Source organism: Danio rerio, chromosome 16 (assembly GCF_052040795.2).
Source record: "Danio rerio strain M-AB ecotype USA chromosome 16, GRCz13ab, whole genome shotgun sequence".
Classification (NCBI taxonomy): Eukaryota; Metazoa; Chordata; class Actinopteri; order Cypriniformes; family Danionidae; genus Danio; species Danio rerio.
The window spans coordinates 37,216,133-37,243,327 of record NC_141036.1 but is presented as its reverse complement, the minus strand read 5'-3'; the positions used below and the strand labels follow the sequence as shown (position 1 = coordinate 37,243,327).

Sequence of the window (27,195 nt, the reverse complement as noted above, 5' to 3'; positions counted from 1 at the left end):
GTTGTTCCTGTCATTGAATTGACTCAATTTTAGAAAAGAAATTGGTCACACTTTACATTTAGGTTCCATTAGTTAATGTTAGTTAATACCTTACGCTAGAACTAACAATAAACAATAATAGCCAATAAACAATAATACTTAATAAATACATTTATTAATTATAGTAATACTTACTAATGTGTTATTTAAATACAAAGTTGTGCTTGAGTTAATAAGAACAAAACACAAATTACATTTTTTTTTTTTAACTATCATTATTTACCAAATAAATAAAAAATATTGTAGTGTAGTTCTTTAGGGCGTCTAGAGTTTGCATGTTCTCCCCGTATTTGCGTGTGTTTCCTCCAGGTGCTCCAGTTTCCCCCACAAGTCCAACGACAGGTAAATTGGGTTAAATTAGGCTAAATTATTCGTAGTGTACAGTATGTGTGTGAAAGAGTGTGTATGGATGTTTCCCAGTGATGGATTGCAGCTGGAAGGGCATCTACTGCGTAAAACATATGCTTTATCAGTTGGCAGTTTATTCCTCTAAGGCGTACCGAGAATAATAAAAGCAGAAAAGAAAATGAATGAATGAATGAATGAATGAGTATAGTTCTTTGTTTTTTCATGTTAGCATGTACATTAATGGAATCTCATTGTAAAGTGTTACCTAGATTTGATTTCAGACGATCTGGAAATCGTGCATGCAGTGAAAAGATACTTTGTCTTTTGTATCTTTTGTAGTTGTAAACTTTGTACTCCTCTAGTCATCACTCTGTTGACAAAAATAGAGAAACGAATAGATTCTTCAGGAGCAAACTGTCATTATGAAAACAGTAAGCCATTTCCCTTGTGTGTGTTTGAGTGATATGTATACACAACAGCTCTAGGCAGACATGCAGATCTCTCCACTTCTGCATTGGTTTGAATGACAGGCTGACTCTCTATGGTGCTACAGTGCAGTGTTTACCCAGCCTGTTTCCAGTGTTTGGGTGTCTGCAACCTTGAATATTGTATCAAAAGATGATGGGCATTTTGGGATATCATTTAATTGTTCTGTTCTTTCAATTGTTCTGAGTCCATTCAGCAGTAAATCGTTTTTATTTTCTCATGAGTTTGAAGTGAGATGTCATTTGTGGGTGTGCAGTTAATTTGCTGTTGATTGTGAATAGATTTTGTATGTTTCCATTCTCAGTGTTTCCTTGAGAGAATCAGAGGTCAAGGTGTTACCATATCATTTTTCTAACTGACCATAGAGGAATTATTTGCTTTTCTGGCCATTGAGAATTGTGTTTGGCTGTGGAAACAACTATAAAGCAGCAGTAACAATGTCAGGCCCACACTAAAAAGAAGAAAAAAACTAATTTCTGAACACCCAGATCCACCCCATCTGTGATGGGCTCCAGGAGCAGTTAAATGGCCCCCTCTGCAGGATGAAGAGATGTGCATGTAAAGGGATAGTTCTCCCAAAAATGAAATGAAATTTTTAATTTTATCTTTAACTCTCATTTATCATTTACTCTCCCTCATGTGGTTTTAAACCTTTCTTCCGATAAACACGAAAACATATATATTCAACATATATATATATTCCATAGTAGGATAAAAATTATTATGGAAATCAATGGGCCTCAGCAACCTGCATCATGGTATAACGGAAGAAAGAAACTCAAATAGATTTTAAACATGATGATTTTTTATTTTGGGGTGAACTATCCCTTTAGCTAGCTCCTTTATAAGAGATGACATTGGGTTATTTGAGTATTCAGACTAGACTGCGAGGATTCAGACCATTTCAATGCTCATTTTATAAGGATTCTTTGTACTTACGGTACATAAATAATTGTGAACTTTGGTTTTGTTATTGTGTTTACTGAGCTCTGAAGAAATAATACTGTTTATTAATGCTTTTGTTATTCACAGGTATGGGATGAAATGCCTTATCCAGTTTGAAGATTTTGCCAACATTAATGCCTTCCGCCTGTTGAGTAAATACCGCAACAAATACCTCACATTCAATGATGACATCCAAGGTATGGACACTTCAGTCGCACACTAGTTTTTAAGTTTCTTTTGTATAAAAATATTTTTAAATGCAGTAGTTTTAGGCAGGGGGTATCAAACTTAGTTGCTGAAGGGCTGCAGACATGCAGAGTTTATATAGCCAACTCTGCTTCAACACACAGCATGTTCAAACAAGCCTGAAGGGCTCAATTAGATTGATCAGATGTGTTTAATTAGGGTCAAAGCTAAACTGTGCAGAGCTGCGGGCCTCCAGAAACTGAGTTTGACACCTGTGACTTAGGCCAGTTAAAAAGTGTTGTTTAAATTCTTTTTGTATTTTTATCTTAATTGCAAGTCTGGCTGTTTAAACTGAATACACTTTCCATCTCCTTCCTTTGGCTGGAACATGTTATGTTAATCTCACTGTTCACACAGTTAATCATATTGGATGTGACCACTAGAGTGGAGCGAACCAAACTGAGCAATGTATTCTATGTGGGAACTGTTGGTATTGGGTTTTCTTTTGGATTCTGTGCTCATTTCATATTTCAAATACAGTTACCAAATTTTCTGAATGTGTCTAGTCTGGTGGTTCTCAACCTTTCTCATTCAGATTGAGAAGATTTTGCTGGTATTTCCGCTGCAGCTGTGATAAGAGTATGACAAATATATATTAAAATAGTTTATTAGCCCTAATTCACAATTTATTAATTAATCTTTTTTAGCTTAGTTTTAGTTTCATTTAGATTAAATTTTTATAAAATATAATAATAATTTATTTATTTTAAATGAATGAGGCATTAAAAAATAAAGTTTGTACAGTTCTCCAACTGCTTTTGTTTGTTTTTTTTCCACTGACACGCTTGACAGAATACAGTCACACTTATAGGCTCACCCCAATCGGAAGATCTCTAGACCAGAGATGTCCAAACTATGACCCAGGGGCCAAAGTTGGCACATAGTAACCTTTGATTTGGCCCACCATCCCATCTCAGAAGAGAGGGAAAATTTTGGGAAGGGTTGGGGTTAAAACCTTTAATACACATTGTTATTTCTAATTTAATGTAGCTTTTCACTGGTTTATTTTATTATTAAACTACAAAAAAGCAAATGTTTCAAATAATTGTTCTAAATGAATCCAATTTTTGAATAAACATGCTGCTGTTCAACGTATAGACCACAATCAAGAAGTCCTCAGTGAGCAAATCAAGGCAAAGGCAGCTTGGCTAATCAGCATTAAATTCCATTGTGTTATAAATGGAATCATGTTTTTATTATAATAGGACCATTATAAAATCATAAAAAATATATTTAATGCATTAGTTAATATGATTAAAGTAGTTTTTTCTTTTTTCTTTTAAAATAAATGAGAAATTTATTAATGGCAGCTTTGTAATACACATATCTTCAGCCCACTACCCTCAATCAACTTTGGTTTTTGGCCTCTCTTGCACCCCTGCCCAAGACTTTCAGGTGCATCTTTCCACCTTCACCAGTGTAAGAATCTACAAGCAGCTGCTTTTTTCAAACATTTGGCAGTTCCTACAGAAATCCGTCTCACATAAGCTCCACTTTAATGACTGCAATTAATGAGCTTCCAGAGCTGAATCCCAGCTCAGCTCATCTTTTATGCATATTTTTTGTTTACCTCTGAGTTTAGAGAGACATGTGTTTGTTTCTTGTCCTGTAGGCACTGCTGCTGTGGCTGTGGCAGGCCTCCTAGCTGCCCTTCGCATTACCAAAAGCAAAATGTGTGACCATACCATTGTGTTTCAGGGTGCAGGCGAGGTACAGTTGTTAATCTGCATATATTGCCATTTGTTCTAGCATTCCAATGATGCTTTACATATATTTAGCGAACAAAAGTGCTACAAAAATTTAAGTCACATTTTATGCTGTTAACAAACATTAACTAATAAGTCTGTTAGCTTAATGAGCTGCTAATTAGCTGCTTATTAATTGTTAGTAAGTTAGTAGTTGGGTTTAGGTATTGGGTAGGATAAGGGATGTAGAATAATCATGCTTTATAGCTACTGATATACAGTTAACATCCTAATAACATTCAGGTAAAGAGCCAGTAGTAAACAGCATGAATGATGACTTAAAATAAAGCATTAACAAAGTGTTTGTCATTACAATCTTTAATAATATGTAACATTATTGTTTTTAGGCTGCAATGGGCATAGGTGAGCTGATTGTCATGGCAATGGAGAAAGAGGGTCTTCCTCGTGAGCAGTGTATAAAGAAAATCTGGATGGTAGACTCTAAAGGACTTATAGTTAAGGTGAATATTAAACACATCATTTGGTTTGTATTTGAATTTATTCTTCTTATTCAGTTATGTTGATTAACTGAATAAACGGATTAAACAGGAACATTACTGTAGGTCTTCATCTATAAAAACACGTTATCTCAGATTAGTTTATTAATGATGAAGAGGTCAGAGAGGATGTGATAATTTTGTTGCATACAAGTTAATATTTTTATGCATACAATATGTGTTACTTGTCTTTGAACTCCTTAGAGTAATGGTCTTGCTCCAGGGCAGGATAGTGATGAAAGTTATTTATGATTTCTAAAGGTTCTCAAGTCTTGTTAATTTCTTGTTAGTTTCTTTGCACCTATTTATTTATTTATTTATTTATTTATTTACTTGATCTAACATATACTGTATAATAGTTTTCTATCAGAAGAATGTAGGATTTATTAACTTTAATTGGACTCTGGTTTATACTTTTTATTAAAAAGCTGTGCTTAACAAATGTAAAACTTTTCATCTAGACTTTTTGATGCTTTACAGATTTAGTTCATTTAGTGTTTGTGTGTGTGTGTGTGTGTGTGTGTGTGTGTTTGTGTGCGTGCGTGCGTGTGTGCGTGCGTGCGTGCGCGATTTTAGATTAAGATGAAATTACACCAGCTCTAAAAAGTTAAGACTCTCTTAATCTATAATAAAATGATTTTGTAATTAATTATTACTATTAACTTAATAATGATTATATCAATCAAAAAATTTATTAACTTTAATAACTTTATACATTTTTTTGCTTTGTGTTTTTAGTGAACTCAGCTGTGTAAACTAAAACTAAAGGTTAGTTCACTAAAGAAAAGAAAATTCAGGTTATAAATTTAGCAAATACTGTACATTCTTTACAAGCTTCCCATTGAAAAACAATTAGCTACAATCCCCCCCTGAGGGTTGTAGCTTTAAACTGATGTATAGTTTGTCAAGATAACAAGATTCATAAACACTGACATGTTCAAAATAGATCCACAAAAACAGGTCCACATCCTTCAATTACTCAACCTCATATTGTTCCAAACCCCCAAGGCCAACATTCATCTTCAGAACACAAATAAAGGTATTTTAGATGAAATCACAGAGCTCTCTTAAGAAGTTTGGCTAGAGGAGAAATGGTCATGCCCAACTGAGCCTGGTTTTTCTCAAGGTTTTTTTCCTTCACTTTCCTCAATTGGTGAAGTTTGCTCATAGCCATTGTCGACACTGGCTTGCTTGGTTTGGAACTTGTGGAGTTGCACATTGATGGATTTGCAGTGAAATTTAAAACTACACTGAACTAAATTGAACATCAACTCTGAAAACTGGACTGACGCAGTTTCAATTTACCTAAACTTCTATGTTAAGCTGCTTTGACACAATTGACATTGTTAAAATGCTATTGAAATAAAGATGCGTTGAATTTAATAAAATTTTTCTAGTCCAGAAAAGTAACCAATAATTTTCTCAAAACATTACGTGTTTGTGTAAAAAAATAAAATATAATAAAAATCATAATTTTATCTTAATATATCTTAATATACTCAAATATAACTCTTTTCACCTGTATCTTCTCATCTGCATCAGGTCAAAAGAATGTGCATTTACTATAGTCAGTGACGCATTTCCATTACAGTCAGCAACATAAAAAGCAAACATATTGCTTGTAGTAAACAAAAAAAGGGAGTTGTAGGATTTTATCTGAAAAAATCTTAATTTGTATTATGAATATGAATAAAAGTCTCAGGGGTTTGAAACAGCGTGAGAGTAAAAAATTTAAAGCAGCATTTTCCTTTTTTTTGCTGAACTGACCATTTAAAAACCTCCAATCAGGGCTTGATCTATGTTTGTTATGCAATAAAAGTACAACTGTTACAATCACCAGCAATCTAGCCTGTGCATATAACTGGAGAACTACACATTTGCCACCTTAATGAACTACAACTTCCATTATGCACCTTACACACACCAGTTTCTGATTCTCCCTGATTACACACACACAGCTGGAAGCTTTTGATGGACTGATTACCAGGACTATAAACAGAGCGCACACATACACGCACTCACATACTCATGCACACTTCTTTGCTGAGTCTCGTGATCTGTAAGTGAGCATTACCGAAGCATTTTCCTTGTGTTGTCTTGTCTTGTCTTGCCGTGTTTTTGACCTTTGTTTTATTGTTTATGTTGTTTTGCCACCTGTTCCGACCTTTTGCCTGTATTCTGACCATGGTTTTGGATTATCTGCATTCTACATGCCCTCTATTTTATCAGCACCTCAATTCCTATGCTTATCTTATCCAACTTCTTATCCCAAGTATGCATTTTACATTACCCTAAGTATATATTTTATACACTGAACAATTACTTTTTTATTTTTGGATGATGTGCTCTTTGTTCCCTGTGAAAAGGATCTGTGAAGAGAGCTGGGGAATATTCCTTTAATCATTTTTTTCTTTTATGTCCATCAATTGTCATCCCTCTGTCTCCCGTTTAGGGTCGAGATCACCTCACCCATGAGAAAGAGAGGTTTGCACATGAGCATGCACAAATGAAAAAGCTTGAGGATGTTGTAAAGGAGCTGAAACCCACAGCTATAATTGGTATGTATATAGTGTTGTTAAATATGTACTGTTGTTGTCCCGGCAATACCAGTGAGAGTAATAGAACTCAATCGCTTCTCATGTCCTTAGGGGTGGCAGCAATCGCCGGCGCTTTCACAGAAGAGATAATCAAGGCTATGGCATCCTTCAATAAGAATCCTATTATCTTCGCTCTCAGCAACCCCACCAGCAAAGCTGAGTGTACAGCTGAACAGTGCTACACACTCACTGAGGTGCTGTTGAAGAAGGCACTTGTAGACATTAATGTGAAAGTATGACATTTTTTGAATCCACATGTTTGTGTATCTTATATTGCAGGGAAGGGGGATATTTGCAAGCGGAAGTCCTTTTGATCCAGTAACTCTTCCCGATGGGAGGAAATTCTACCCTGGTCAGGGAAACAACTCGTATGTGTTCCCTGGAGTGGGGCTGGGAGTCACTGCTTGTGAAATGAGACACATCCCTGAGGATGTTTTCCTTGTTACAGCTGAGGTAAAAAAAAAAATCTGCTCACTATCGAAATCTGTCTTCTGGAGGCTTTCTCTCTTACATTAATTTTTAAACATATTTTTCTCTATATTTTTATTAGTGCTGGGTATTGATACAAATTGGCTTGTTTAAAGGGCACTTATTTTACCCCTTTTTCAAGATTTAAAGTCTTTTGTGTCTCGAGAATGTGTCTTTGAAGTTTCAGCTCAAAACACCCATCAGATTATTTATTATACCTTTCAGAATATTACAATTTTCTGCTCTCAACATTATACTGTAGCTGTTTTCGTTGCCTAGTAAGCTAGCAACGATGAGTCACTCAATGTCATTACAAAGTTCACACATACCTAGTGTGCATTTAACTTTGCACTCTTTTTGCACACAAATGTGACAGGATACACGTTAATATCCACTGCTGTATAAATATCTGTCATGTTAATGTACAAAATAAACCTGATATAACGTCCATGAATCTTCATTGAAGCATCTTTTATAATTGTACTGACATGCAGCTGTGATAATGACTTACAGCGATTTTACCGTCTTTACTTTATTACAAACATGCACTGTTTTAAAGACGTTTTAAACTTGTAAAACTCATTCTTGATCACATTTAATGATGATTGGTGATTAAAGAGAGCTGAACAGATCCTAGTTGCCTTGTTGATATTAATATTTGCGTTACTACGGGAACATGTTAATATGTGGCTGTCAATCAATTCAGTGGGCGGGGAAACCTCACTCCTATGTCACATTGCAGTGGGCCTCAAAATGGGAGAGATTTGGAACCTATTTTAACGTCAGGAAATTAAAAAAAAAAAAGAGAGACTTATTGTGTTTATATCACCCTACTATGACTGTAGACACACTATATCTGCACACAGTTCTGTCCAAACAGCTTAAAAAAAAAGATTTTCATCATAGGTGACCTTTAAATCAATTTAGTTTCAATACCGATCAGTTTCAGTGTGAATACAATTTGCTTTCAAATTTCATTTGAATGTTGAAATTTGAATATTCAAATTTCTTTTGAAATTTCTTTTGGATGTATTTAAACTCTCTTGAAGCTAAATGATACAAGACACCTTCTTTGTACATTGCAATTTTTTTTTTGCTCATTTATTTAAAGCCAAACTAATGCTACCATAATCTATACTACATTTATACTATAGTGTCTCTCGTTTGGCAGAAATATTCATACAATAACTCATGTATGTAATTGCACATATTTTGCTTTTTTTTTTTTAAGGTAATTGATAACATAAGTCACTTCGAAAACATGATGATATAAAATAAGCATCCAAACTTTTGTTCTCACAAATTAGAGCTTTTTTACGGCATGATACAAGAATGAATCACAGTTTTCATGGTTTGTACCTTGATCTTAACACCTTTATTCTTAGTATTTGTAATTCTCAGGTTAGATTTTTTGTGTTCCTATTCAGAGCCTAAGTGCACTATAAATCAAAGCCTTCAGCTTCAGGCTACATGTCATCAGCTCTGAGACACAAGTATCAAGGGTATTGATGTAACAGAATCCAAAGTCACAATCAGCTTAGCCTTCTATACTGCACAAGAAACCGCACGATTTCTTCTTTTAACTGCCACAAATCTCCCCAAGATTCTCCCCAAATTTCCCTAAAATTATCAAGATTTTTTCAAGGTCTTAGAGTCACATTTTTTAAACTCAAATAAGCTCAATATGAAATATCATCTTAAGGTTTCAATCACAGTCCTATATGTCACACTAAATACACACACTTCTGTGTATTGACCGTCCAGTTTGACTCTTTCTTCTCATTGGGAGACACTAAGACGTATGTTTGCTTTAGAACTGCTTTAATACTTTGTACCACAGATTCATCAAGATGCTGCAAACATCCCTTTGTGAATCTCCTATTCTAGCACATTTCAAAACTGCACTATTGGATTGAGATCTGGGGGTGTATTATAAAAAGATCTTAACTTTAAAATCTTATCCTTTCTGTTTGGTATCCATGGTAATTTCGATTGCAGATCTTAAAAAGCTGTTAGAGCCCTTTTGCTCACACAAAAGCCTTATAGTTTTAGAAGCGTGCATCAGGCTTTAAAACTAATTATCACTAGCAGCAATCTTTTGTAGGTTACTGTTGCTTTGATAATCACCCCATAGGTGGCTGTATAGTTTGTCTACATGCACACGTCAAACATTCCTCTGTCAGTCCACACAAAAGTGTAAATGATGAGCGAACTGCAACTCATGCAAAAGTTTAGTTTCCACCTGGATCACTTTATTCCAGGAATACAACCAGCTTCCTTGCTGTATTATACAGTAGTTGACATTTGATGGGGATCAAACCTTTTGTCAAAGTTGACCTAAACTACAACAACAAATTCTTGTCTTAGGACAATTGTGAAAAACATTTTTTAATTCACTTTAATGTCACGGCCACAACTGTTGAATAGGGAATATGAATGAGATTCTAGTGCAGCCACCAAAAACCTCAATTTCCCATGCCTGTCATTTCTTTATAGCCTATACCGTTAACTTCCAACATTACGATGTCTACAAATCTACGCTGTTACTTGATTAAGAGAAACCCTTTACAATAAATATGAGTGTCCAAACTCGGCTCTGGAGGGCCGGTGTCCTGCATATTTTAGTTCCAACCCCAATTAAACTTACCTGAACCAGCTAATCAAGCTGTTTCTAGGTGCGTTGAAGGAAGTTGGAGCTAAACTGTTTAGGACACTGGCCCTCCAGGACCGAGTTTGGACACCCCTGGTGTTGGGACAACCTGAAGAAATTAAGTTAACTTATACATTCATTCATTTTCTTTTCGGCTTAGTCCCTTTATTAAACTGGGGTCGCCACAGTGGAATGAACCGCCAACTTATCCAGCATATGTTATTATGCAGCGGATGCTCTTTTGTATTTGGAATTTTCTTTAAGGAGGCTCTCTCAGTGGTCAAGGAGACAAATTCTTACCCAAAGTGTCTTTTAAAGTTTTATTCTTTGCAAAGAAGGTCACACAGTCATACATCAACAAGAGTTTCTGCAGAGAGTGAGAACCAGAAACAGAGTGAGTTCTCTTTTTTTCTAGTTTGTAATACCCAGAAGGTCATCAGTAACATACAGGATGAATCACAGATACGTCAGCCCTCAAACTTCATTTTTCAGCTGCAAACCAGCACTGGGAAACATCCATACACACTCATTCACACACATGCACTACGGCCAATTTTGTTTACTCAGTTCACCTATAGCGCATGTCTTTGGACTGTGGGGAAACCGGAGCAGCCAGAGAAAACCAATGCCAACATGGCGAAAACATGTAAACTCCTCACAGAAATGCCAACTGACCCAGCCGGAACCTAAACCAGTGACCTTCTTGCTGTGAGGTGACAGTGCTAATCACTGCACCACCGTGTCACCAAGTTAACTCATCAGTTTTTATTAATTTATGTGGATTGAACATAAAACAAATATGTTTTTCAGTCTTTAGCATATGGAACTGAAAAAAGTCATGCATGAATTAGGACCATATATTCCAAATGAAAGTGGCGAATGTAAACACAACACCATAAAAGATAATGTATGTAAATGTCTCAGCTTAAAGCAGATGGGTAAAACTCTTTCACTCCCAAAGCTGTCATTCACTCTTTTTTCTTCTTCTTCTTTTCGGATAATCCTTTATAAACCCCAGAGATTGTTGTGTGCAAAATTCCCAGTAGATCAGCAGTTTATGAAATACTCAGACCGGCCCTTCTGGCACAAACAACTATGCTTAAAAATAAAATTCTCAAAATAGAAGTTAAATGGTAGCTTGGCAATAGTAGCAAAAATTCTGTCATCATTTACTTAAACACCACTAGATCCAAACTTCTGAGTTTCTTACTTCTGTTAAACACAATTGAAAATATTTAGAAAAATGTTGGTCTCCTAACATTTGTTGACTACAATGGAAGCCATTGGTGACTAACTCCTTTAAATTACCTTTTTTGCCCAATCTGATGCTCGGTTTAAATTCAGCAGATCTTCTGGATCACATTTACATGGCTAAATGCATTGAGTTCCTGCCTAGTGCTTAGCTGATGGGATATTTGCAATAACAAGCAGTTAAAAAGTGTGAACATTATAAAGTTTTATTTATTCATCATTCATGGATTTTCTTTTTTCAGCTTAGTCCCTTTTAATAATTAGGGGTCACCACCCTGGAATGAACCGGCAACTTAAACTGCATATGTTTTTTGCAGCGGATGCCCTTCCAACTGCAACCCATCACCAGGAAACACCCATACATTCTCATTCACAATCACTACAGACAATTTAGTTTAGCCGATTAACCTATAGCGCATGTCTTTGGACTTGTGGGGGAAACCGGAGCACCCGGAGGAAATCCTTGTCAACACAGGGAGAACTCCACACAGAAATGCCAACTGACCCAGCTGAGGATCAAACCAGCAACCTTCTTGCTGTGAGGTGACAGTGCTACCCACTGCGCCACCTCACCACCCCAAAAGCTTTATTTATTTATACAGTGTTTTTTCATATCCTTGCATTTTGTACATTTACAAGCTCAGACTTAGCAAAAACCACATTGCAATATGCAAACCTGCCCCATCTTATCAGTGTACGGAGCGTGGCCTTGTATTTTGCTGATATTATTTGTCAAGTTCTCTTTTGTGCTTCATCTATCAGTCAGAAAATAATATAGTGCAGTACTGTGAATTCTTGCGTAAGACGGCGTAAACAACAATGTTGCTTTAAATTTCAATGAATCACAATTGTCCTAGAGACAGACCATTTCTTTGTGAAAGAAACTTGGCCAAGGCCAAACCATACATGCCTAAACGTTGTATCAGCATGTGCCGCAGACAGAGTTTTATCTCTTCAGAGCAGCTCAGGGTTGAATGATGTACTTGGATCACTGCTGCTACAGTCTGTGGACTGATCCAGAGAAGCTGCAGGTCTGAACTTCAAACAGCATTGGACAGCGGGAGGGAATGCTTAATTTTATAGCAGCCGACGGTCAAACTACTTTTTGTGTATTTTGATAAGTTACGCTTCTGGACTGTTGAGCTTTAGGGAGGTTTATAGTCACTTAATGCGGCAAGCTAATGTGACCTGAAATGGCAGTGTTGTGTACTCAACAAACCAACTGAGTGAAATGTCAAATGGATGTGAACACAGCAATTAGGATAACATGCAACTAGAATCATAAGCAACTACAGCTGATGGTGTGGCTGGACAATTTTGTTGTCTTTATGTGTAGAAAAGTCTTAGCACAGAATTGGAAAATGACCAGCGCTAATTGTGATTTACTGTGGTGTGTTATTGGTGGTCAAGGTTGCTGTAACTCTAGTGGAGCCATGGGCGGTTTTTAATATGTGCAAAGAAAGAAATGATCTGTGGGAGGAGCACAACAAAGGAATGATTGTTCTTGGGTTTGGTTTAATTAAAGCTGCAAGACTTTCTGGGCGTCATTTTGACCATGGGTGTTGTTATTCCTGCACTGTAAAAATATCTGTTAATGAACAGTTTACGTATTTTGTGTTTTTCTTTGTTTAAATTACGGTAGGGAATTGCACGATGGGACCTTGATCTCTGCTCTGTCGACTTTTGATGTTGAAAATTCAAATCTGCAGTTTAACAAAGTGACATTTATTGACATTTTAGTAGTTTGAGATAAAAGATATTGTGTGAGAAATAATATACAGTTGAAATCAGATTCATTTTAGATTTTTTTCTTTTTAAAATATTTTCCAAATTATGTCTAACAGAGCAAGGAAATTTTAACAGTATGTCTGATAATATTTTTTCTTCTTATTTCGACTTGAATAAAAGCAGTTTAGAATTTTTTAAAAAACATTTTAAGGTCAAAATTATTAGCCCTTTTAAGCATTTTTTTCGATAGTCTTCAGAACAAACCATCATTATACAATAACTTGCCTAATAACCCTAACCTGCCTGGTTAACCTAATTAACCTAGTTAAGCCTTTAAATGTCACTTTAAGCTGTATAGAAGTGTCTTGAAAAATATCGAGTCAAATATTATTACTGTCATCATGGCAAGAATAAAAAAAATCAGTTACTAGAAATGAGTACTCACACTAGGTACAGTTGCCTCGAACCGGGCCAAAGCACGCTTGTCCCCCTCCCGTCCATTTGCGTCTTTAATAAACTATGGCAGTTTGCGTTCACTGAACAGTAAGAATGTTTAATAAATCCATATGAAACAGTCCCTTAATTCACGTCTCACTTTCAGTTTCGGGCTTTGGCGCGTTTTGCACTCACACTACAAACATACCGCGCCATAACCCAAGTGAACCGTGCTCAGGCCCACCTCTTCCAACCGGGCCAGGGCCGGCCAAGTGAACCATGCCTAAGCCATATTCAGCGCACTCACACTTCTCAAACGATCCGGGAAATGGGCCTGGGCACGGTTCGGATAGCATAGTGTGAGTAGGCCCTAAAACAATTATGTTTAGAAATGTGTTGAAAGATTCTTCTCTCCGTTAAACAGAAATCGGGGAAAAGAAATAAACCGGGGGTTTAATAATTCTGTATAGAGAACTAAGTTTGTAAAATAACAGAAAATGTACTGTCGGCCTATTACCAGGTTTTTGCAGCATAATATACAACAGCAACTCAAACCAGCAGAAAGCCCAACATCCATAATGCAATTCAAATTCTGATCAACTGGGGGGAAAAAAAACGTGCATCTAAGAAATATAGAAAAAAAAACTTAATTTACAGATATTGTTTACAGTATGTTAATCCTATACAGTTCTGGGTCAGCGTTGTTTATATACTATTATACTCTATACAATTTTCAGTTTTGAAGTTGTAAAAACAGAATACAAAGTAAATTTTCAACAAAATACCATTTTATTCCTGTTAATTTTTTGTAAGTGGATTAACAAATCTTTCATTATTTGTGGCATTTACTCGTTATTCAAGTTAACGTTGATTTATCCCTTCATATTCAGATGCGAGGGGTGTGAGCACAGTGTCTAATGAGCAGGAGATTGACATTTTAACTTCTACATTGTGAATGATTTAGCCAAACATTGTTATAAATAATTGCCTCAGTATGCTGCTCTGAATCTATAGAGTTAAACAAAACTTAATTTTTATTTATAATATTATATATTTTATAACTATTGGCATATTGTTACAAAACCTGGAACGTTTCCCTGCCAGAGTGATCTAAAGGGACTCCATCCTCTGCAATTCTGCTCTCCTCATTCTACCTCTGAAATAGAGTGACAGTATTGCCTTGTGTGGTTATCCATACTTGAAATTGGTCCTCTGCATTTGACACATCCAAGTGCACACACTTTAGGAGTGAGGAGTAAAACACACACATGGAAATAGCCACTTTGCTTCCAGTGCCTGGGAAGCAATTAGGGTTCTGTGCCTTGCTCAAGGGCACATCAGCTGTGGGTAGCAAAGGTGAAATGTTCACTAAAACAGTTTTAGTCCGATTGACCTGTTTTCACCTGGATTTTACACTTATAGATTGTGTTTTAGGCTCATGGTATGGCTATTTTCATGTACTAAACTATTATTATTCACTTATAATAGCAGGACCCAGGATGTACAGTTTCATTATACAACAAAATCGCTTCACATTCCTTAACAAGACAGCTTAATTAAATGAGAAAATAATAATTAGAAAAAAGAGAAAAAACGAGGAGAGGGTACAATATTATTTATTGTAATTTGCATACAAATATTATACATATGTTGTTTTTGTTTCAAATTTAGTTAATAACTGAAGTTATCTAATACACTTTTAGCACAAAATATTAATTACCTGACAAATGTCTTGTCGCCTATCCAAGTTTTGGGAACAATAAACAATATCTTGACTTCTAGTTGATCATTTGGTATTAAAAAGGCCTTATATGAAAGGCAAAGGCCTCTAGATTACAACTATTTTACCAAAATAAAATATGACTGTGCTTTGATTTTTAATTATTTAATTAGGATCGTAAAGTCTGACTTGACTGCTTAGACAAAAGTCTTGTCACTTAACAGAAATAATGTACAGTATAGAATAAAAGTCATGGTGCTGTGGAAAAAGAATTAATATTGTGTATGACTCCCATGAGCTTGGATGACATACATCTCTGCAATGACTCAAAATAACTTATTAATAAAGTCATCTGGAATGGCAAAGAAAGCATTCTTGCAGGATTCCCACAGTTCATCAAGATTCTTTTTATTCATCTTCAATGCCTCCCTCTTCATCTTACACCAAACATGCTAATTAATGTTCATGTCTGATGACTGAGCTGACAAATCCTGGAGCAGCTTGACCTTCTTTGCCTTCAGGAACTTCAGGAGGCTGAAGTATGAGAAGGAGTGCTATCCTGCTAAAGAATTTGCCCTCACCTGTGGTTTTTAATGTAATGGGCTGTACAAATGTATGGATACCTCAGGCTTTTGATGTTGCAATCCACTCTGCAGATCTCTCGCAAACCCCTATACTGAATGTAACCCCAAACCATGATTTTTCCTTTGCCAAACTTGACTGATTTCAGTGAGAATGTTTGGTCAATGTGGGTTCCACTAGGTCTTCTGCAGTATTTGTGATGATTGGGATGCAGTTCAACAGATGAATAAAATACCTTCTGACACTTTTTCAAATGATCAACTAGAAGTTATTATTTGCTGCTCTTTCATCTGGTATCAATGACAAGACTTTTGTCTGCAAAAAAGTATGCAAAAATGTTAAAGGAGCAAATATTTATCCAGACTTTTATTATATGGACCCTTTAAATGCAGCCAAAATAACCACTCATTTCTCTCTAACAAATGTGTGTACGCAATGGAAACCCAGTATGAATAATTGATGCAGTTCTATCAGAAAATGGGATTAGTGAAGGTAAAACTGGTGTAGACATACTATCCACATAGTAAGTCCACAATAATCTTTAATTTGTCTCTGTGTGTACAGGCTATAGCAGAACTGGTGACTGACAAGGATCTCGCAGAGGGTCGTCTGTATCCTCCTCTCAGCAGCATTCGGGAAGTTTCCATCAAACTGGCTGTGAAGGTGGGCTTAATCAGCTGCTGAGGTTTAAGCATGTCGCTTCTTACAGATTGTTTGTTTAACATTTATTCTTTGTGTCTCATTGTAGATAGTGGAGTATGCATATAAGCACAAAATGGCTACGCTGCACCCAGAGCCGCAAGATAAAGATGCTTTCATCCGTTCACTCATCTATAGCACAGACTACCAAGAGTTTGCTGTGGACTCATACAGCTGGCCTGAGAACGCCATGACCGTCCAAACATGTAAACTATGACCATCCAAAATACACAGACCACAGTGAGATTCATTAAAAATTATAATAAGCGGAAATTTATTTTTAAAAATCTGTTTTAAGTGTGTTGTTAGTCATGATTATATGCAAACAGTACTGTAAACCAATTATGTCCTTAATAAAATGTGTACTTTATGAAAAGAGTTGCATTGTTTAATAAATTATATGAAATACTTTGATCTCAAAACATAGTTTATGTAATGCATGTTAATATTTCTATGCATACAGTACAACACTTTTCTTGACATTTATACTAGCTATTTTGTTTGACTCTCGGGTTATATTAAGACAGCCTGTGCTAGGCTATAAAAAGAACTGTTCTGTGCAAGGCCATTAATTACTTTCACATTTTTATCTTCATTACAACTGTTATTCTGCCACCAGATATACAAAGTAGAGATATTATTAAACCACCATTATCCTTTACCTTATAATTCTATTATAAATTACTCAATATTTTATTTAAATCATGTGGTAGTCATGGCTTGAAGTGATTGTTAAAAAAACATCAGCAACAAAACTTAATGAGCCATCATGGTTGCCAACTGAGCGCTTTAAAAGGCATCTGTAATGCTATTTGAAGTGTTTGTTGTCTTTTGTAATTCTCTTGATTTATTAGGAAGGTCAAATACAGTAGATCTTGCTTTCCAAACAGAGTGCATGTTTTACATTCGTTCATTTCCTGCCAGCACGGCATTTATTACATCGTTGCCGCTTTGTCCAGATAAATTTTGTTAAACCCACGCAATATTCCATTATATATAAAGTGCAGTGCAGATCACTGTTTAATTAGAGATTCAGATAGCAGAGCTCAGTGCATTTATCTGCTGGGCTCTCAGTGGGACACCAGATGTCTGAATTACTGCAATTTGTTGCACATTTAACTAAACGCCGCTTGAAAAAAAAATTGTGTTCTTCCGGGAATCACCTTAAAAAATGAATGCAGCCTATTTCAAACAGACAAACCTTATTTTCAAATTTCAAACCCTCAATCGTAATTGAAGGCTACATTCTTTTTCCTGCCCATTTATGTCATTAGGATTGTGGGATTTGCATATTGATCATGTTTCAAGAGTTCACACTTAGCTGATGATTTACAAAGCTTATTTGGCATGCTGTCCCGGGAGAGAGCCCCGAGCTCAAGGGCTCCTCGAGCCCGGGGCTTCCTCCCGTTGGCAGAGCAAGAAGGGAGCCTGAGCTCGGTGGATCTCAGAACTCCCCTGCCGCTGTAGCTAAGGGAACGTAAGGAATTAGACAAGCTTGATTGTTAAGTATGTTGAATGTCTTTGGATGGTGGGAGGAAACCGGAGAGCCCGGGGAAAACCCACGCGGACACGGGAAGGACATACAAACTCCCCACAGAAACACTCACCGGTCCTATCGAACTAGGACCAGCAGTATTCTTGCTGTGTGGTTCACAGTGCTAACCACTGGACCGCCGTGCCGCCCAATTGCAGGTAAAGGAGGAGAATAGGGGAGGAGGGGGGTTTTCTTCCAAACGAAGATAAAGTGAACTGAAAACTTAGACTATTTATGGTGCCTTAGGGCTCATATGATTGGAAGATTAGTGATTAGCAAATACGAGACTGGACGTGATAAATCATAAGCACGTGATCCTCTCGAAATTAGTTTATGAATAAACTTCACTTCAAGAGTTCACACTTAGCTGATAATTTACAAAGCTTATTTGGCATGCTGTCCCGGGAGAGAGCCCCGAGCTCAAGGGCTCCTCGAGCCCGGGGCTTCCTCCCGTTGGCAGAGCAAGAAGGGAGCCTGAGCTCGGTGGATCTCAGAACTCCCCAAAATGCAGAAATTAATCGCTCGGGACAGCAGCCGCGTATTCGAAGAAAAAACCCCCCAAAAGGCAGGAAATTTAGAGCTATATCCGGCTGCTGGATATAATAGAAGGAAAGAGGTTAAATGCATTGGCATTAATTAGATAGGATTAATAAGGGTGAAAAGAGGATTCTAATAACTCTTGCTGGAGTTAGAGTTTGAAGGAACCCCTGCGGGGGTCATGGTTTTCGGGGTTGAGAAGAAGGGGAGAATAGGTGGTTTGAAGCAGTGAAAAGAGAACTTTGAGTGAATCTTGTGGGAGTTGGAGCTCTAAGTGACCCCTGCGGGGGCCAGAGTAGAGTGAAGGTATGGAGCAGTGAGTGGAGGAGAGTAGCTCTTACGAAAGATGGAGCTTTTGTGAGAGTTTGAGTTTAGAGCGGCCTCTGCGGAGGTTAGAGCTTGAGGGTAGGGTGTAGATAGGAGTGACCTCTGCGGAGGTTAGAGCTTGAGGGTAGGGTGTAGATAGGAGCGACCTCTGCGGAGGTTTGAGCTTGAAGGTAGGGTGTAGATAGGAGTGACCTCTGCGGAGGTTTGAGCTTGAGGGTAGGGTGTAGATAGGAGCGACCTCTGCGGAGGTTTGAGCTTGAAGGTAGGGTGTAGATAGGAGTGACCTCTGCGGTGGTTTGAGCTTGAGGGTAGGGTGTAGATAGGAGTGACCTCTGCGGAGGTTTGAGCTTGAGGGTAGAGTGTAGATAGGAGTGACCTCTGCGGAGGTTTGAGCTTGAGGGTAGGGTGTAGATAGGAGTGACCTCTGCGGAGGTTTGAGCTTGAGGGTAGGGTGTAGATAGGAGTGACCTCTGCGGAGGTTTGAGCTTGAGGGTAGGGTGTAGATAGGAGTGACCTCTGCGGAGGTTTGAGCTTGAGGGTAGAGTGTAGCTGGGAGGAGCAATGAGTGGAAGAGAGTAACTCTTGCGAGAGTTGGAGCTTGAAGCGACCTCTGTGGAGGTCAGAGCTTGGGGGTAGAGTGTAGATAGGGGGAGATAGGTAGCAGTGAGTGGAAGAGAGTAACTCTTGTGAGAGTTGGAGCTCTGAGCGACCTTTGTGGAGGTCAGAGCTTGAGGGTAGATTGCGGATAGGAGGAGATAGATATCAGTGAGTGGGAAAGAGGATTTGGATAACTCTTGCGAGAGATTGGGGCTCGGAGCGACCCCTGTGGGGGTCAGAGCTAGAGGGTGAGTCATAAGGAGAAGAGAGGTAGTTGAAGTAGAGTGAAGAAGTTTTAGCTTGAGCGGACCCCTGCGGGGTTTGGAGCTTGGAGAAAGAGTCTAGGCGGAAAAAGAATAGGTAACATCGTGAAGAAGAAAGGACTGTGGCCGCTATGGCCGAATCCTGCGAGAGTTGGAGCTCAAGGGGGCCCCTTCGGGGGTCTGAAGAGTCTAGACAGGAGAAACAAGATCATTAGAGGTAGAGTGTAAAATAGATTAGTTGGGAGTGGAGTGTAGAGAAGAAAGGAACGAGAGGCTGAAAAGTAGGGTTATAAGGATAAAAGATTTGGAAAAGTTGGAAGAAGGGAACAAGCACAAATATAATACATATGTACAAACGCAGTAAATGCGCAAAGAACATGTGGATACAAACGTCTGCATCTGTAAATAGCTATTGGTGATTGCAGAAGATGCTAACTGCAATGGCCCTTGAGGGAGTCCTTGGCAAACATGTAAGGGTGCCATGGGTGGACAATTGGGCTTCTGCGGGGTTTGGTTTGGATGACTCTTGCGAGAGTCGAGGCTCTGTTAGACACCTTTTTGAGTTGGAGCCGTGTGAGGAGGTGCTTGGGGGTTGGTTAAAGCCTGTTGGCTTTCTTGAGGTGGTATTTACTGAGACGTATATAAGATTTGAAAGCTTCAGAAGACCAGCGACCAAGGGTCTGGATCTGATGGTGTGAGAGCCCGTTGTAGTGGCTGCGCCAATCCTGAATGAGTGGCTGGAAAAGGGCTCTGGGAAAAAACCTGATAGGCGAAAGATTTCTTTAAGGTGTTTTTGAAACCAGAATCGAGATACTGGACGGTTAGCGTCATCAGTAAAAAAGCGGGGCCAGTGGGTTAGCCTCTTGAGATTTTCTAGGCTAAGAGGGTTTGGAATGGGCGTGTAGGTGAAGGAATATTGAAAATGAGGATAGAGTGTCCTCTCTGGATTTAATCTGTTTTGCTTTGTTTGATAAGGAAAGATATAGTTTCCCTGTCTTGCAAAGCTAGATCTGAGATGGTGGGGTGGAGTAGAGGGTTAAATTTGGATGTAACTGTTAATTCAGAACATTTAAGAAACCCCCCCAAAAAATGCTAGATTGAACATAGCATCTAAGGTGCGGGCTGTATGGGAGGAAATGTAACCTTTACAGAGGGTGTAGATGCATGAGGTAAGGATTTTGAGTGTAATGGGTTGTCTAGCATGGTATGGAATTGTTTGAACGAATTCCATGCTGTGAGGTATGCATTGAGGGTTCTGGGAGCTATTGCTTGTAGGATAAGAGATAGAGAAGTTTGATGAAGATTATGAAGTGGGTGGTTTATGGAAATATCGTTACTGAATAAGGAGGGACCGGCGTTGGGTGAGGGTCTGCTTCCGGGGCTAGTTGCCAGAATATCTGCAAAGAGAAATGAGAGAGAGAGTCAGCGATTTGGTTTTTGCAACCAGGTACATGTTCAGCAATCATGATAAATTGTTTTTTAGCAGATATCCAGATAAGGTGTCTTAAAAATGGCATAAGCGATTGGGAGTGGGAGCGCCCTTTGTTAATGCAATGCACTGTAGCTTCGTTATCGCAGTGAAAGAGAATGCTAGATGTAGACCATTCGTCCCCCCACAGGATGGCTGCTGCGATGATAGGGTAGAATTTGAAGAGGGCTGAAAAACATTGGTCTTTGGAATGGAATTACAATTGGGTTGGCCATGTTGAGACAAACCAGTGTCCTTTATATTAGCCACTGTAACCTATTGGAGGGGCAGCGTCTGTGTATGTGTTGATGTCAATAGGGGATGCAATCAAGTCGCTGTAGAAAAAGGAACAGCCGTTCCATTGCTTAAGGAAAGAGATCCATAAGCAAAGTTCATCGCGACTGGGTTTGGAGAGAAAAATTGTTTCTTCTAAACCATGAACTGTGGTGGATAATTGAAGGAGGTGGGAAATGAAAGGAATAATGCGCATAGCGAAATTTAGATGGCCGAGAATTGGTAGGAGTTCTCGTTGTGTGCACATCTGTTTTTCAAGGAAAATTTGGGATAGAGAAATTATTCGATTGATTTTCTCTTTAGGAAGGGATGCTTGGAATTTATGCGAGTCTAGATTAATACCCAGAAATTCGATTGAAGTACTGGGTCCTTCCGAGATCAGCGAAAACCTGCTGGGTGATCGCTAGGTGTTTGTCTGGAGGAGATGACGGGGGGGAAATAAGAAAATCGTCTAGAAGGTGAATGAGGTATGGTATTTCGTAAATATTAGACAGAATCCAGCATAAAGCTTCTGACATCATGTCAAATATTTTTTGGGCTGCTTTTGCATCCGAAAAATAGAATTGATTTCACCAATAAATGCCAAAAGGTGCCAGAAGTCTGGGTGGATTGGCATGATTTTAAAGGTAGGGGAAATGTCTTCTTTGGCTAGCCAGGTGTTACGACTGGCTATCTTTATGAGAGAGATCTCTTGATCAATGTCGTGGTAGTTAAGTAAATATTCGTCCAATGGGATAGTGCTGTTAATGCTAGGAAAGGAGCAATTGTGTTGGGACGAAAGGTCGACTACAAGGCGTTTTTGCCAGAACATTTTTGAGTAGCGACCCCAATGGGGCTAATGCGCGAGATATTAAAAGGAGGAGCCTTGGAGTTCCAATCATGAAGTTGTTGTCGATTTCTTTTTAATAAGATAATCGACGGTTTCAGGTTCGGAGGTTGCAGACTGCAGGTTAGGACAGATTGGATAAAGTGAAAAATGGAATGTATCCTTTGTGAAGAGGATGTGGAGTGTAATAGGTTGGATGAGGGTCAGCTTCTGGAGCCAGCAGTCATGATCTCTAAAATAGAAAAAACAAAGAGAATCAGAAATTAAATCTTTGCAAAATAATACAAGTATGGCAGACATGAAAATTGTTTTAGTTTATATCCATGCGAGGCATCTTAATAAGGGCATGGGCGGCTGTAAATGGAAGCGCTTTTGATAATGCATGGTCCGATGACTTCATTGATACGATGTGCAAGGATGGTAGGGGTGGGTGTTCGTCTCCTAACGGGATGACAGATGAATGGAGAGCTGAGGACATGGGATATGGCTAGTCTGGTGGTCCTGGAAAACTGGTACCCCTTGAAGACTGAGCATGTGAAGTGATAGTGAAGTTTAAATTTGTATTTATAACAGTCAAGTGGGAAGTTTGTTTCTTTGCCGTTTTCACATCCGACTGACTTGCTATATAATCTTATATGACGCTTGTAAATCAACACATAAGTCGCTGGCGTATTACAATTGGACTTCTGTGCTTGATGGCATAATGTTTTTCAATAGCTTGTTAATATTTACTGGTTGGGTAATAATCTTTTCAGAAGTTAAATGTCAAATGGAATTTTATTTTTTATTTTTATTTATTTTTTTATTTATTTATTTATTTATTTTTTATTATTATTTATTTTTTTTTTTTAAACTAAATTTACAAGCGTGTCTGGCCTATTCATTCATAAGGTCTTTGCAACAGAGTCAAGAGAGAGGGCGGGACCATCTCCAGTCTTTTAGCTCATTGGATGGAGACGCTTATCTTTACAGCTATTGGCTTAAGGAGTTTCAGTCAGGCCATGCAAAAGGTGCAAAAAGCCTGGCGGCCATTTTGTTGATCAAAGTCAACATTGTTTGTGGCTGGAGCTGCTGCTCTGCTGAACACATTCCAGCAAACAATCTGTTAAACGATGGATAGCATGTGTACTGCTAGGAGAAGGTGAGGGTTCCGTTTTATTGCAATAGCTTTGGAGTTTTGGCTTATATCTTGCTGGGAAATAAGATTGAAGACACAGCAGATGCGTTGTGGAGGCTTTTTGAAGTGGAAGGTTTTGGTGTTGTTGTTTAAGCTGTTGATGAAATTGTTGGAGTTGTAGTTGTTTGAAATGGTAGCAATAGTAGTTGTTGTTGTTGTTGTTGCTGCTGTAGCTTGTATATTGTAGCTTGTAGATTGAAGCTTTTAGATTGTATATTGTAGATTGTAGCTTGAAGCTTTTGTAGCTTGTAGCACTTGTAGCTTTTGTAGTTGATGAGCAGAGCAGAGCGTTCTTCCAAATGAAGATCCTGAAGATTGTAGCTTGTTGCTGCTTTAGTTGTCCATGCTGGTTTAGAGTTGGTTCTTCAACAGAGCTAGCTACGGTGAAGCTGCTTCTTCCAAACGAAGATAAAGTGAACTGAAAACTTAGACTATTTATGGTGCCTTAGGGCTCATATGATTGGAAGATTAGTGATTAGCAAATACGAGACTGGACGTGATAAATCATAAGCACGTGATCCTCTCGAAATTAGTTTATGAATAAACTTCACTTAATGTGAAACTGCCTTGTTTAGAGCATTGTTTAAGCAGATAAGTGCTGTATGTAAGTTTTTGTCTCTTCTAAAGCATAAAATACCATAATATGTTTGCAGATATTTAAGAAACATGCTAAGTGAACATTCTTGTCTATCTGAAAAACAATGCTGATGTCAAAAAAAAAAAACCCATCAAAGCAGCAAAACGTTAATACCAATACAAGGTAGAGGGTCAATTTAACACCAACACAAGGAGCATGTGGCAGGGACTTAATTACATCACTGACTTTAATCACGGACATATTTAACCTTTCGCTCTCTTGGTCTTTGGTTCCCACCTGCCTTAAGACAGCTACTATTGTGCCTGTACTGAAATCAGCTAAAACCACATGCTTGAATGACTGGCATCCGGTTGCTCCGACACCCATCTTAAACAAGTGCTTTGAGAAGCTGATTAAAAAGCACCGCTCACAGTAGCTATGTTTCCATCCACCTATTTTATGTGCATTTTGCAAATGCGCATAAAAAAAAAACAGTTGATGGAAACGCCATAATGCGCATAAATTTGGAAAATGCGCATAAAAAACTTATGCTCCGATAAACTTTTTATTCGATAAGAAAAGATGCACATAAACTGCGATAGAAACACTTTTACCGCACAAACTCCAGTATGCGCATTAAAAAAGGTCATGTGATTTTGTTAAAAGAGATCATGTGATTCTTAAAATGTGTGTGAATGGAAAAAAAAGTCAGGCTGAGCACATTATAAAACATCTGAAATGTTGTTTTGGTCATTATAAAATGCCTTACCATTTCAGTATTAATGTTATTATATTATTAATGACCTCCAGAATCAAGAGCGCCTGTGCTCCGCGTCTGACACCTTCAAACGCCACTGCACGCTCACTGCTTGTCAGGATTGTCTTCTGAGGCGCATTCGTTTAGAAAAGATTGATGCAGCTTCTCCTACTGCAGCAAATGCAGTTTTTACTGTTGATATTTGGCGCCAGTTAATCAGGAAGCGACAATTTTGTTTGCTTTGACTCGTTGGATGGAAACGATGCTTCGTTCGCACAACTTTTATGCGATAATCCAGTTTTGCTCATAAAGTTTATTCGCATTTTTGGATGGAAACATAGCTACTGACCCTCTGCAATTTGCATATAGAAATAACCGCTCCACTGATGATGCAATTGCTTTCACCTTGCACACTGCTCTGTCTCAGCTACAAAACAAAAACACATATGTGAGAATGCTTTTGGATGACTACAGCTCAGCATTAAACACTATAGTGCCTGTTAAGCTGGTGGTGAAGCTTCAGGATCTGGGTCTACACAGCTCTCTGTGCAACTGGATCCTGGACTTTCTGTCATGCAGATGCCAGGTTGTCTGAATGAACAACATTACCTCATCCACACTGACCCTCAACACTGGTGCTCCACAGGGCTGTGTTCTCAGCCCACTCCTGTACTCCTTGTACACACATGACTGTACATCCAAACACAGCTCCAACGTCATCGTTAAATTTGCTGATGACACAACGGTGGTGGGCCTAATCACCAATAATGATGAGATGGCCTACAGAGAGGAGGTGCACACTCTAATGCAGTGGTGTCAGGAAAACCACCTCTCACTCAGCATCAACAAAACCTAGGGTGGTGGCTTTCAGGACAGAGAAGAGAGAACACACTCGCATCAGCATCAACGGGACACCAGTGTAGAAAGTCAGCACTTTCAAGTTTTTTGGAGTCCACATCGCTGAGGATTTGACATGGACTGCTCACACAGATGCAATGGTGAGGAAGGCACAACACCTCTTTTCCATCTGGCGTCTCAGGAGGGTTGGAATGAGCCCCCACATCCTCCGCTCGTTCTACACAGACACTGTGGAGAGCGTCCTGACTGGCTGTATCACCACCTGGTATGGAAACAGCACCCAGCAGCAATTGCAAAGGCCTACATACGATTGTTTGAACTACTGGACACGTAGTAGGAGATGAGCTTCTCTCCTTTCAGGACATCTACAGCAGGCGATGCATGAGGAAAGCCAAGAGAATCATCAGCGACTCCAGCCATCCAAGCCATAGACTTTTCTCTCTGCTACCCTCAGGCAGATGGTCTCGCAGCATCCGGTTATGCACTAGCCGACTGAAGGAAAGTTTCTTCCCTCAGACTATTAGAAGGGCTGGGTACCGAAACCCGGTGCCATTATGGTGACGCGCCTCGGTGACGCGCAGCGCCATATATTTTAGAATTCGCAAGTCCACGGCGCCCAGCCACGACTCATGACTGTTCATTTTTCTGCCGCACCACAGAGCGCCATCTGAATAGTTTCATTTTAAATAACATGCCAATGTGCACGTCTGGTGTGTGATACATTCAACTGTCACGTGCGCGCCGTGCCGCGGCTCTGAGCGGTGCATCTGCTATGTGACGCCCTTAAGAAGCATAAAGGGGTGCTTCAAAGACACACATAAGTATGCGATGTGTCACACAATCTCAACAATCTCCAAATTTTTAATTCTAAACAGCTTTGAGGGATACGGATTTCATTGATGTCAGGTGTTTGTTGATGTGGCTTATAAAAGGCAAAGCGCGCAGTATGGCGCATGAGGTGAGCGATTCACTTCATCAACAAGCATGATTGCATTCATCTAATTTGCTTAAACTAAGCATTCTGAAGTACGGATATATTTTACAAGCAAGGATTCTGACACACTAACATGCAGCAGATCCTTTACAAAAGTTGCGTGTAAGGGGGGAATCACCTCAAACTTATGAAATGTGAGGGTTCATGGAATCAACTTAAAGGTGTGGAAAGGACTGTCTTTAACAGCTTGTGACATCATCTGGCACATTATCTTAGTATGTTTACATGGACACCAATACTCTGATTTTAATATCATTAAGACAATACTCAGATCAAAAGTCTACCACGTAAACAGTCATTTCTTAAACAGTGATTATCTTAAAGGACCTGAGACATAAACTGCGGAGGAAACATTTATAGGCTGGTGACGCAATGACATTGATGGATCTATGTGCTATAACATGTCACTGGGAATCATAAATTTAACATTCAAGCATTCAAACGTGTTGCCAAGGAAATTCATTTCATGTATACTTTGACATACTAATGACGCATTATAATGGAGCACTGCATGATAGTAACACTTAATTTTTATTAAGACTCTTAAGTG

At 38.6% G+C, this 27,195-nt stretch overlaps 1 protein-coding gene across 4 annotated transcripts in view; it reads left to right on the top strand.

Annotated features, from left to right (window-relative positions):
• me1 (malic enzyme 1, NADP(+)-dependent, cytosolic) overlaps positions 1-16,812 on the top strand; it is a 132,533-nt gene extending 115,721 nt beyond the window's left edge. For 3 of the 4 annotated variants that reach the window (XM_087286265.1, XM_087286266.1, NM_001310037.1), the window contains exons 7-14: positions 1,906-2,015; positions 3,677-3,774; positions 4,157-4,270; positions 6,759-6,864; positions 6,955-7,097; positions 7,183-7,356; positions 16,302-16,400; positions 16,486-16,812. In XM_087286265.1, coding sequence (XP_087142391.1) covers positions 1,906-2,015; positions 3,677-3,774; positions 4,157-4,270; positions 6,759-6,864; positions 6,955-7,097; positions 7,183-7,356; positions 16,302-16,400; positions 16,486-16,653 — 1,012 coding nt within the window. In that variant the 3' untranslated portion in view covers positions 16,654-16,812. Of the gene's footprint in view, positions 1-1,751; positions 2,016-3,676; positions 3,775-4,156; positions 4,271-6,758; positions 6,865-6,954; positions 7,098-7,182; positions 7,357-16,301; positions 16,401-16,485 lie in introns of all 4 variants that reach the window. The other variant, XM_087286267.1, reaches the window with a different exon arrangement.
• The last annotated feature ends 10,383 nt before the right edge of the window (positions 16,813-27,195 follow it).